Source organism: Andrena cerasifolii, chromosome 5 (assembly GCF_050908995.1).
Source record: "Andrena cerasifolii isolate SP2316 chromosome 5, iyAndCera1_principal, whole genome shotgun sequence".
Taxonomy (NCBI): Eukaryota; Metazoa; Arthropoda; class Insecta; order Hymenoptera; family Andrenidae; genus Andrena; species Andrena cerasifolii.
In genome coordinates, this window is record NC_135122.1 from 12,260,923 (window position 1) to 12,273,090 (window position 12,168).

General features: G+C 49.4%; 1 protein-coding gene across 1 annotated transcript in view; it reads left to right on the forward strand.

Moving 5' to 3' along the window:
* The first annotated feature begins 5,627 nt into the window (after positions 1-5,627).
* The window catches only part of LOC143369079 (retinal homeobox protein Rx1), a 36,321-nt gene continuing 29,780 nt past the window's right edge, over positions 5,628-12,168 (forward strand). Inside the window, exon 1 of the mRNA XM_076812518.1 lies at positions 5,628-6,574. Within this exon, the coding sequence (XP_076668633.1) occupies positions 6,400-6,574 (175 nt within the window). The 5' untranslated portion in view covers positions 5,628-6,399. The remainder of the gene's footprint in view (positions 6,575-12,168) is intronic.

The window sequence follows — 12,168 nt, forward strand, 5'->3', positions numbered from 1 at the left end:
CTAGGCAGTCATAGTGTAGCAGTAGGAATGGAGGGTTAATAGGCGAAAGGGATGTAGGGTAAATCCGGGAGACGCGGTCGGGCCGGGGAGTTGGTCGAGTCGCTGTATTTCAGACTCTATACGTAAAAACGCGTTAAAATGCAGACCAATCACTTCTTTAGAAGCGAAACAGTCGAATGAATAGCGTCACTTCGCTTCCTTCTGTATTTTTCTGGATTTATAGGCTATAAAAGGTAAATTGAGGTTACATTTAACCCCTTTTGTCACACAACGGTGTACAGAATCGTATTTAAAATATACTTCTAAGTTTGGGATAATGAGATAGAAGAGATATTGAGGGACAATGCAGCCAAAGTATTTGGCCATATTAACTCTTCCTCTCGAAACTAACGAGAAGACCATCTCTCGCTGCAGAAAGGAGAGATGGTCGAGTTATAATTTTTTCATTATTTTTTTATTTTTTTATCATTATTATATTATTATTTTTGTTTATTTATTTTATTCGTTCACTTTTGTATTCATTTGTCTTGCTAATTGCCGGTAAGTAGTTCACTTTTTCTTTGATGTGTTCTTTACTTGTTTAGCGGAAACAAATTAAACATCAATGAATCTGTAGTTGCATTCATTCATAAATGATTTTGTTTTCTTCTTTGTTATTTCTCCATGAATAATTATGTGAGTGGTCTCTGCTATGACTTTTCAACCGGATTTTCAGCAAACATTGTCTTAAAGCAAATATCGACCAGTTCTTCTGAATCAGTATAAAATTCTGAACATATTAGGTTCTATCTGTTAAAATAAATAATATCAGTATTAGTTTAATAGCCATTTTAAATTAGGTCGACCGCGTCTCCCGGATTTACCCTACATAGTGAGGTCATAGAATGAACTAGGGGTTGAAGACAGTAGCACGTCGAACAAGTCTATGATGGAATCGACGCGAGCCACGATCGATCACCTATCATCAGCGTAGAATGACACGCCAATCAGTGGCTGAGAGTTAATTAATTTACCGCGGTTATGTCTGAGAGAACACTTCTCGGCCGTTCCAAAGTGACGAGGCCATAGTTCACTGGAGCAGAGGAGACGATTGTAGCGGGAACGGGGGAAGCGGGCGGTTAGAACGAGACACAACTCGGAGATGGTTGACTTGATGAAATCATGCTGCGAGAATTAAACGGGGATACCCATGGGGCGTGTGTCGTCGTCTAGGTCGTCGCCGTCGTCGTCTAGGTCGTCGTCGGCAGCGCGTGGAACCGGAGGACTCGGCTCGGGCTCCAATTGGCGGGAGCAAGAGAACGGTAGGAGTTGACTGCAGTGTATACACAGTTAATTAAGCCGGAGTACCACGGGCGGAGAAGCGCGCGAGGATAGAGGTGGTTGAGATCGGCGGAACGTCAAACAGAGAAGAATATAAGAGAGGGGCGGGAGAGGGAAAGGTAGAGGGCCAGGATGGAAGGAGGTAAACGCACTTGTGCGCTCCAAAGCCAGAGAGGGACCGAGCGATTTTGTCCTGTGGGCTGCAAAGGTAATTTGCTCTCTGGATATGCAGTCCCAGTAGCTCTCAATTTGGTAAACCGTGTACGCCGCGTGCCCGAGACCGTTCCGAACCAGCGATCCCGAAATTTCGTTTACAACCCGAAGGAAAAGTTGCCGCGAAACCTTTTGATGACGCTCCGGTCCGTCGATATTACGGCGTAAACAAAGGCGACCGTTCCATCACCGGTGTTTTTTCCGTCGCGGACCAGCTTTATCGCTCTTCCATCGGGATTATTGCGCGATTGTCGAAGATATTGCGAACGCGAAATCGCGTTTCGCGGCGGGATTCTTGCAAACGCGGCCCCGCCAACTATCCCCGAAGCGAATTCAAATTAAAACGCAATACGAGCGCTTTTTGGAATTGTTAAAAACGGGCATTGTAGTACTTTGAATTCCCCCTAACTCGATTCGCCGTGGCTTGTCGCATCGTGCTTTTTTTTTTTAATTTCGCCGGGCGATTCCGTTCGAATCGTTATTACTTTCCGCGGGCCAGCGTTTGGTTCCAGCGAAAGCCGCGCACGGAATCGTTCTACTGGAAGAGCAAACATTAACTTGGAAAAAGCATCCTGATGTCCAAAAACTTTACAAAACACAAGCAAGCTACATGTTTGCCTAAACTTCCCTTACAACCCCTTGATACTTCTTCCACCACCGGCGTATAAAATGATAAAACTCCGCTTCCGCGATACCCGCCGCAACGCGCGTATCAATTCAACTAAATCATCCTCTGCCCGCCTCCGCGTTACGACCCCTTTGTGCGCGCTGTTGTCCGAAATTTTCATGAAACGCACAGTGGCGCGCGACGGATTACGCGCGGTAAATCTGAAGATCCTCTTCTCGAGAGGCGCTCCCGTTGCCAGGGCCACCCGCTGAGAGTTTTCCCAAAACCTGTCGCGAAATCCGTCTAGCGTCGACAATACCGATGCCTCGAACAACCGCCACCCGCGGCTACCGTAGCCCAAACAAGCTTTTCTTCCACCCAGAGCGAGCGACAGCAAAACATCGCTGGCCAACCAGCGGGCACCGACGCGCTCTGGATTCCTTTCATCTCGCTACGCACTCACCGTTTCGCACCTCGGCGACGATCGTTTGCACCCGGGGCAAAGTACCAGCCAGAGCGGATCGTCGCAGGAAAATTGGAGCGGATTCCGCCGCTCTAAAACGGTCTCAATGGCCAATAGAACGAAATTAGACTTATCTCGGTCATCGGAGGGGGGCAGCTTCCACGCAGCTGCGCGGCCCCATGCCTCTTGAGGATTCGCGTCCACGTGAATGGGCCTGGCCGATTCTTCTTTATTATGCCCTGCTCCGAGCGAGACTCATGTCCGATTTGCAAACAGTTTTTCTGGGCCGTGTTCCGTGTCCGCGCTGCTCCTTTCGACGGCGGGGACACGCGCCATTGTGAACGGCCGATCGGGCCTGATCGCCGATCTCCAAGATGCTACACCATTCAACGTGGTGGAATCCCGCCAAGGGAGTTCTCTATTGAGCTTTTAGGCAATTTCCAGGGGACTCGATTCTCTGCCCTTTATTGGGGACTGAATGGCCGATGCTTGAACTCCATTCTCGCGTGCGTATGAAAATCTTTTGCCACAGAGGACGTTTGGGGCTCATTTGGCGATCCTTGTGGAGCGATTTCTTGAATTATTGGTAAACTCCTTCTGGTGATTGGAACTTCGTCAATTCAGAAATTCCCCTTTTCCGTTGCTCGAAGGAAACTTGGAAAAGGAGGGGGAGGGCATCGGTTTGGTCACAGTGGTGCCTGGGAATTACTCCAGTTTTAGAGGATCCGCTTATCTCTCGGGTCGGGAGGTATCAGCTGCTCCGAATACGTCAGACAGGTTAAAACGTTTACCCGGCAGGGGCTACCTGAGTTTTTCGGGGGTGCAAAGAGTAATCTTGGAGGAGCGCCGAGCGGGTCCCTCGAGCTCAGTCGAGGATCAACGTTCAGGAAATTAGCTAAAACTGGAGCTAAGTGCCCGGAGCTGGGGCCAGGCACGAAATAAACGCGTCGATCTAACTCGGCCCCGGTCCCTCGATCCTCCAGTAGATATTTATCGCGGTAAGTGGGATCCGGTTAAATGCAACTTCTGTGATCTGATTTCTACGGAACCTAAAAGCCTTTTCTCTCCACCTCTCGTAGCCCGGGCACCACGAGTCCAGATTCGTCACGGAGATTGCCATCGCGGAGAACAGGCGCCGTTAAACGTGAAGCGCGCGCGACGCTTGTTACGCGTGTAAACGCAGCGTGCGACACAGAGCACGCACGTGGGAACACTCTCGTATATACAAAAGCTTTCGAGTGGATCGATCCGGCTTCCTGAGAATCGCGGATCATTCCCATTCAAAGTAGATGAAAATCTCTCTCCAGCTCTCAAACTCTTGATGGCAACGAACACGAGTTCCCCCCCGAAACTCACTTTCGATTCAAAATTCAAGGTATGTGTCCTGATGACTGGATGGCGCCACGATAAAAGTCATCGCTTCGTCCCCAATCTCATCTTGAAGTTCGACGGTGGTGGCTGTTAATGCTGGATGAAAATCGCGTTCAATTTGCAACCGAAATTACAGTTATTACGGTTATTCGCTACAGGCAATTCGGACGAGGTCCGGCCACCCCTAACAGCTATCGTTTAGCGAACTATTTCGGCGGCCAATTATAATCGAGACGTGTCCTGGACCACGCGGGAGGGTTTTTTTCTATAGCGGAAGAACCGTGAATTCGCGTCCGCAACGTATAATTTGCCTCGATTTAGCCCGGATCGATTTTGAGCAGCTACTGTTTCGCTACAGGCGGATATCTTTTGTTGTTGCGGTTTTGTGGGCGTGCACTTCCACCCCGGGGCTAAAGCGCCAAATGGTAACGACGATACGCGGGAATCGAATGCGGGAATGGGAAACGGGGATTTGTTTTGTACGTTGGTTTTCGGCTTGCGCGAACCAAAAAGAAACAATTTCCATGGCGGACGCGACGCTGCCGGTGGACGCAAGTGAAAACCGCCGCTCCTTCTGCCTCTTTGTCGGGTGGGTAATTTCGGAAAAAAAGATTGCTGGGAAGGAAGTCGGGATAAAAATCTGTGCTTCGAATCTCGTTTAGATCTCGAAGTAGAGAATACACTGGGTTCTTCCTGAAAAGTAACAAATGCTCGTTCCATCCTTCGGAGATTCGAAAAACTGCCCAATTTTTCATCAAGTCCCGTTAAACTTTGTAATTTTTATTCCATCAGCAGCGGAATATTGTACATCCTATAAAGCGAGGGGTGAAAAGAGTATTATAGCATCGATGCGGCCGCGCCAAGATGGGCGAGCGATTTGAATCAGTGCGGCCCTGTAATGAGTAATGAAAATACCATTTGTCGAGTGACACCCTTCGGGATATCCTTTCTCGCGTGATTCTCGCACGTGCCAAGTGCCTGGCTGTATTTCTTCCAGCGGCAGAGACACGTTCAGGGTAGCGGCGCGCAAAGTCGCCCCGAGTTGCATCGCTGGAGCACCCAGAAGCGTAGGAGGCTTGGCGTAAGCGGTAAGCTTTACCTCATTTCTGGCAATTACAGGGGATGCCAGAATCCGCCGCAAGAATCAAGCCGCGCCGGTGGCGCGCGCTCGTCTGTGTGCACATAGACGTCCGCCGAGGGTGAGCCACCCCTCTGCGAGGCGCGTGTGCGCGCACAGCCACAGCCATCATCACAACCCTCGAGCACTCGCACACAGCCACCGGTGGAGCGTGTGGACGATCAGGGGCTGAACTTGTGCGCGTGCGGTGTCACAGAAGCCCGACGAAAAGTCCACCTCCTCTACCCCTGCGAATTAACCCCACCTAGATACCGCAAGGGAGGGTAGAATCGTTCTCTCCTGCCGTTTGAGCACCACTGTCTCGCCATGTTCTTGGATCCCGGTCCCGATTGGCTCGAAATCCAACGAACAGCGAAGCGGATTCGCGGAGCCGGGCCACGCCTCGCCCAACAACTCCTGGACCACCTCTTTCTGGCCGAGTGTCTTGGACGAGTATAGTTGTGTGCAGCTACAACAAAGGCCACCCCGTCCGACTGCTAGCTGAGTAGTCCTCGTTGGCACGACGCACGCACAACAGCTTCGACCCTAGCCCGCCACTGTTTTACTTCTTTTTGGGCTCGCGGTGCCTTCAGCAGCGATTCCAACTGGACACTGGGACGGAGCATTGATTTATCGGCCGGCTAGATGATCCGACGACTATGTAGATCGAGCCGCAGGGATTCCGAGTGGATAGATTCCAAGGCAGATCGTCTGGGGCAGCTGAAGTCGAAGTATGTTCAGGATTGAGGAAAGGAGACGCCTGATGCACGAGTATCATTCAAGTTCTATTCCTGAGACTGTCTGATTCGAGCATCCAGCGAGATAAGAAGAGGAACTTCTCATCGTACAGTGTCGAAGGGACTAGGCATCATCGAGGACCTAAGACTTTGATGATCAGTGTTATTGTGCGCCAAGGATCAGCCATGAGACGCGCCCCGAACCGATGGTATCGCTGTCAGAATCGTGTGCATCTGCGCGTGAAGACTGTCGTTCATTAAACAATTAGATAAGCTGGAAGGACTCCGCGGAGAGGAACTAATCGAGTGGTACCGAGGCAACGAGGCATCCGCGACAATTCCAGTGCTTTTAAGGGAGACTTTCGAGCGGCGATTCTGTATTCCGTCGCGCGGTACCGTGGCGTCTCTCAAAATGCACTTTGCAGTAGAAAACACGTGTTATGGTCAGTCATTTCGCGGCTCGGTCGAACATTAGTGTGTTCACGAGGGGTCGGTCGTGAGATCCCTTCGTCAGCGACGCCAGTGACCTAAGCAGCAGCTGATCAGAGGTCGGACGTTTGGTTTTTCGAGGATGGATTCGCAGCAGCTCGTCGACACAGCCTCTCAGAACAGCCAGGACATCGTCCTGCCGAAGCCAGCGAGCAGTACACCGAGGCACAGCATCGACGCTATCCTCGGGCTTGCCAACAACAAAAGGAGCCACCAGGAAATGGAGGATAACACCCGGGACACCCAGGAGAACACTGGTAACGTTTGCTTCTTGAATTCACTCCCTCCATTCTTTCACAGACTCGTTTTCCACTTCTGTTTTAATGTATCATGCGGTAGTTTTGTTGGAGTAAGGAGTAAACGATGTTTATCTCCAGGTATCGATCAAAGTACAAGATTCCTTTCAAGATACTCTTGCGCTAGAAAACACAGCCACTTGAACACTTAGAATCAGTTAACAGACACGAAACCTTGTGTGATCTACGCTCTTTTGGAAAGTACCCCGAATTTAGTGTACACTTGTCTTTAGCAGATACATTAATCAGTAGTAAAGACTGCTGTTTTAAGTGAGCGTTTTAAGTGCCCTTTTGTTATCTCTACGCCCGTTGTCTCCTAAACTATATTATAAAGCTGTAAAGGACGTACTGTGGCATGTAAAACTAGAGTTAAACTTAATGTATACACGTGTCAACTCATGCTAGCTTGGTCCTAAGTACGTCCACCTTCAAAAATCACCGTGGAAGGGCTGATTTCGACGACACAGTCGAAGAATACCGAACACGTCGCGTGTTGTATCCGACGGACACGCATGGAGCCGATACCGCACGAATCTGGAGCGTTTCCCTCGCTACCCCTGCACTAGATCCAGGACACTGGATCCCAAATCCCAAAACGGCTCAAGTTACCCTCGGAGACTTATTAACAAAGCAGCTCCGATCAATCATTTCATCCAATTACTGGTTTCGCTATTATCCCCCGCTCCAATCCAGACTTGGGTATAACCGCGCTCCACCTAATGAACATTGATCGGACTTCTGTATCAATTTCTGACCTGCAACGTTTGCATGCAATTTTGTGGTGATCGTAAACACAGGCTGATCCGCCGAACAAGTTTTCACTGAACCAGAAATATCATGGGATTATTATATTACATAGAGGAACGTGGCTGAAAGGTTTTGCCATTCGCTTCGATTGAATTTTATCATCAGATATTTAGAGCGATTGTAGGCGGTTAGAGTAATATCACAATTGTTTCAATACGTCTCCCGTAATTACTGCGGCAAATAAATTGCTTTTCCCGTGTGCGTGACTGCAGCGTTCCGATCGAGGCAATTAATAATACTCCGGTTATGCGAATTTAGATGACGGTCGAGATAATTCCGTCGCGGAAGACTTAATGTATCTTGCGCGACGTTAATTACCAGAGTGCATTAGCGCGATCGGTAGTTTTTGCTAGAGATCAACGTTAGAAATCACGAATCAGAGCTGAAATTTTCCAGAATGCATTTTCGTCCCGTTAGCTGCTTCGGGCTGTACCTCCAGTTTTATGTCTCCGTTCTTTTTTCTCTACGCAACCTAATATGGCACACCGCTTTCGGGCAGTCTCGTAAATCGTCCCCGCGTCGAGCATGCAAACATCGAGATCCAATAAGAGAATTCGAATAGACACTTATCAAACAGAGCACCTACGTTCCGCTAAGCACTTCATCCTCTTCGAACGCTCAGTGTCGTCATTATCGCATTAGAAAAGATTACCCACTTTACAATTTACCATTAGCTCGAACAAGCTCTACAAAACCAATCCCACGTTATACCTAATCACCTTGACATCTAAGTAACTTCTTCTACGCGTTATCTCGTTTCCTTTGCAACACCGTGTGGCGATTAGGCTAGATGAATGAACCGTGCCAGCGTATCATTAGTAAATCGTTCATGGCAGTGAATGCAGACCATTAATCGGTCGTAGAGTACTCGTCGAAGCCCTGCCAATTTCATCCCCATCGCTCTTGTCTCTCTTGACTGAAACTCCTGACGCCAGCGTTGCACCGTTGTCCCGGCAGTGTTTGCAGAGGACGCTCGTGGAGCAGGCCACGTTAAAGCATAATTGAAAAATCGTTAGTATCGCGTCGATCTGGTTGCCCATGTGGCGGTGGCATGCTACTGGCGCACGGCCGCTAATTAGTCGTCCAGAGACGATGGAAAACGGAAACCAGACTCCTGTATCGGCCCGTCCAAACGTATATCCGATAATTCCAATTTCGGCGAGCGGACCGTTGTCGTCGTCGTCGTCGCCGATGCCGTGTCGTCGTCTCGCGAAAACGCTCTGGCCACCGACTGTCGTTTATAATGTCACTCTTGCTGTATCGGCTGCACGCGGTCGCACACCGCTATCGACGCGACAACACTTTCGGCGGAGGGGTGAGAATCGACAAAACAATTTTGAACGAGCGCTGGCCTCTGGCCCCTGCCCCGCTGCTGCCGTATTATCGGGGGGGCCGTTGCGGCTGCCGCGCGACGAGAAAGATTTATCAACGAATAAGGACCCGCGTGGAGAGAGGCCCGACGATGGGGCAAACGTTTCGACGACGGGAATTAGCGTGTTACGACGCCTCCTCCAGTTAAGGTCCGCTCCAATCCTCTGTTTGCGATATTAAGCCCCCGTGTAATCTCGTTGGTCGCGGCCGGTGTCGGTGATCGATAACCAAAGCGTTTTTGCATAATGCACTTACCGTTTGTCACTGTCCCGATCGATTTTGTCCACCCGGAGATCCGTTGGATCGACTTCTTCGCGCGCGCACACGAGAGACTCGTCACCGATGACTCTCTGATTTCGCTCATCTTCTTTCTACCGGGCTGATTAATGCGCCGCGATAACGTGATTGGCCGGCTATCTGTCGTTTGGATGCGCCTCGGTGCCAACTAAGTCCGCCAGCCATCGTTAAGGGGTTCTGTTAAGGTCAGCGAAGGCGGAAGACGGCGAGGCGTAAGAAACACGACCGTCGTCGAATTAGAAATCAGAAACGAGGCGACGGGATCGACATCCAGGTGAATAAACGGCACGGAAGCTCGATTAGCAGCTGTACAGTACCGGCGAGCCGCGCGGAGGAAGTCGCGAAAAGAGCAACTTCACAGGATGCTACATCTTGGTTGCTGGTTAAACATCATCGGCTTCCGTTCTGAATTTTCTGACACTTTGTATGCACGTCCTGGATATCCAGTACAAATCTGTTCGCGCAAGGAGCATTGCACGCGATCCTGCTAATTCTCTTCTGCTGTTTCAAGCTACAATTACGTGGGTGGAGGACTTTTATTCCGGAGTAAAACTCTCATGGCTGCACAAGTAGCAATTATTCCACGCCGAGTTCCATTTGTTTCAATTCGATTGCAGTATACTTACAATAGAGGAAAGATGCACAATTGGATAAGGCGAGGAGCTCGATTTCCACGGGGAATTATACCACCGTCAAATGGTGGCGTGGAGGGAAAATCTGAGAAACAAAGTGGTACGAGATCAGCCATGTCTTCCCCGAGGACGAAGAGTAATTGAACCACTTAACCCTTCGAGCTCCCGGACAATTGAGGAAACCTTCGCGGTTCATCTCCGTGACGAGGAAATTGAAAGGAGAAATCGAGAAGCGGTGAATGAGAAAGAAAAGGGAAGAAAGGAAGAATGGAGATGGTGTATAAGTAGAAGGAACGGAGGCTGCTTAGCCAGAGGCCAGTCTTGTCCCGCTAATCGAATTATCATTAATTATGATACCGTACGCGAGAAAGAAGAAAAAGGTAAAAGGCAAGGTCGGCCTCCGCTAATAAGTATGATGGAGAAGAACGGCGGAATGAACAGAGAGGGGGGCGAAAAAAGAGATAGATGGAAGCGGCTTTAAGTCAGTCCGCTTCTTAAGAGCTGAATTGACGTGTCTACTAATGGATCGCGCTTGCCCCATCTACTTTCTTCTTCAGCCTCTTTTTCGTCGTGGTCCTTCTTCCTCCTCTGCCTCGCCTTCTTCTCCTCCTCCACCTTCGTCGCGTACCACCGCTATTACTGCCGCAGAATCGTCCATGTGCATTCAGATTCTACGCTGCGTTCCACCATTTCTGGCTGTTTCGCGGTGGAATACTGATTCCTTTCTAAAAAAAATAATGGATTTCGAAGTAGAAACTTTTAAACGCCTCCCCCTTGCCCCAACGAATTGCACAATTCGATCGTGCGATTCGCGCCGGCACGGAAAGGACAAAAAATGGCACTGCAACGCGAACAGCCGTTAAACAGACTCATTTTGCATTTTCATATAATCGACATTTTGCTTGCTGCCACCGGTTTTAATACCCCCTCGTGCGTTTAATCAAACGAATCTCGTGGAGCACGCGACTCAGTGCCTCCGACGTGTATGGAACGATCGTTAATATTTTCAATTAGAGAAGATATTAATCATTTGTAGCGCGCTTTTCGAGACCATCGATCGTCTTTTTTACGTATTAATTCACTTGACGTCGAACAGTGGCAACGAATGTCCGTCTGTTTAACTTGAGCCGCCATCATCATAGAGGGATAGCTCCTAGTTCGCCGAGCGAGCTCCACGGAGGAGCGCTCGATAAGTTCCCCGCGTGAGGTTTTAATTCGAAACGACACGTCGCTGAGATAAATCGGCTCGATAGGAGGAAAAATGGAAAGGGGCACGGGAGGAGCGTGAAGCGTGCCGCAATCAATCTTACCTCGTACGGTGGCGCGCCCAAGATTAATGCACTTTCAAATTTCATTAATTCCTCGCTGCATAATGAGCCGCGGGACGAACGAATAACTTTCCTTAATGCGACGATAACGCCCGCCCGTAATTGCATCAATTCCTTCGTAATTCGCACGATTATCCTTTCTGATTTTCCGGCCAGCACGGCGCTAACTGCTCCCCAGCACGCTCCCGATTAATCACACGCGGCCTTCACGGATCTCCGCGTAATTAGAGTGCGCCGTGGCGACGAATCGGGACGATTAATCGAGTGCCTTTGAGCAAGTAAACGCTGCAGCGGGATAATCGTCCCCGTCTCCACTGTACCACCCCGAAGCCTGAATTTCCAACGCGAGAAATGGATTCCATCTGACAAGAAACTATAACTTGCAAGACGTTACCAAGTTATAGAGAATGGGCCGCGACTTCAGTTCAATAGAAATATCTCATTGTTTCCAAGTTGAGCGATTTCTGACAGAGAGAACAATCGACGGTTGCTACTGATATACTTCGCACGAGTGATCGACGACCATCCACTTAGAAATATTAGTGACAACAAACGTGGTATCATTGACCGGCGAAGAACGGGACTGAACGGATGAAATATATGTTCGCGCAACAAAAGCAGCGTAACAACGTAAAACTGAATAGTTAACAGGGGGAAACGGTGTTCCTATTGAAAGGAACGGCGGAATTAAAGCGGTCGGGGCAGAGGTAACGGCGTCGCGGCGCTCTGGAACGCCGCAGGTAAAAGTGCTTTGTTAGGGAGAGTAATTTCGATCGCGTGACAACAGCAATATAGCGCGGGGAGAAGGGGGCGCGGGCAATTACGTGTAATTTCATACCCATTTATTGCCAGGATAGCTCGTTTTTCGATTGCTTTTCGAGTCTCGCTAACCGACGTTCGGGCTTGATCGACGGAACTCGAAACGAGTCGACTGCATCGGATTAATCGGCTGTACGAGTCACTCGCGATCGATTCCCCCTTGTGAAATAAAACGGGGTAACAAGTATCCCAATTATCGAACCGTGAGTAATAAAATGACGCGATATTTAAACCGATAATGAGCCTATGCGTGGAATGTTTTACTTCGAAGATAAAGCGGTTCCGACCGTTCACAACGAAT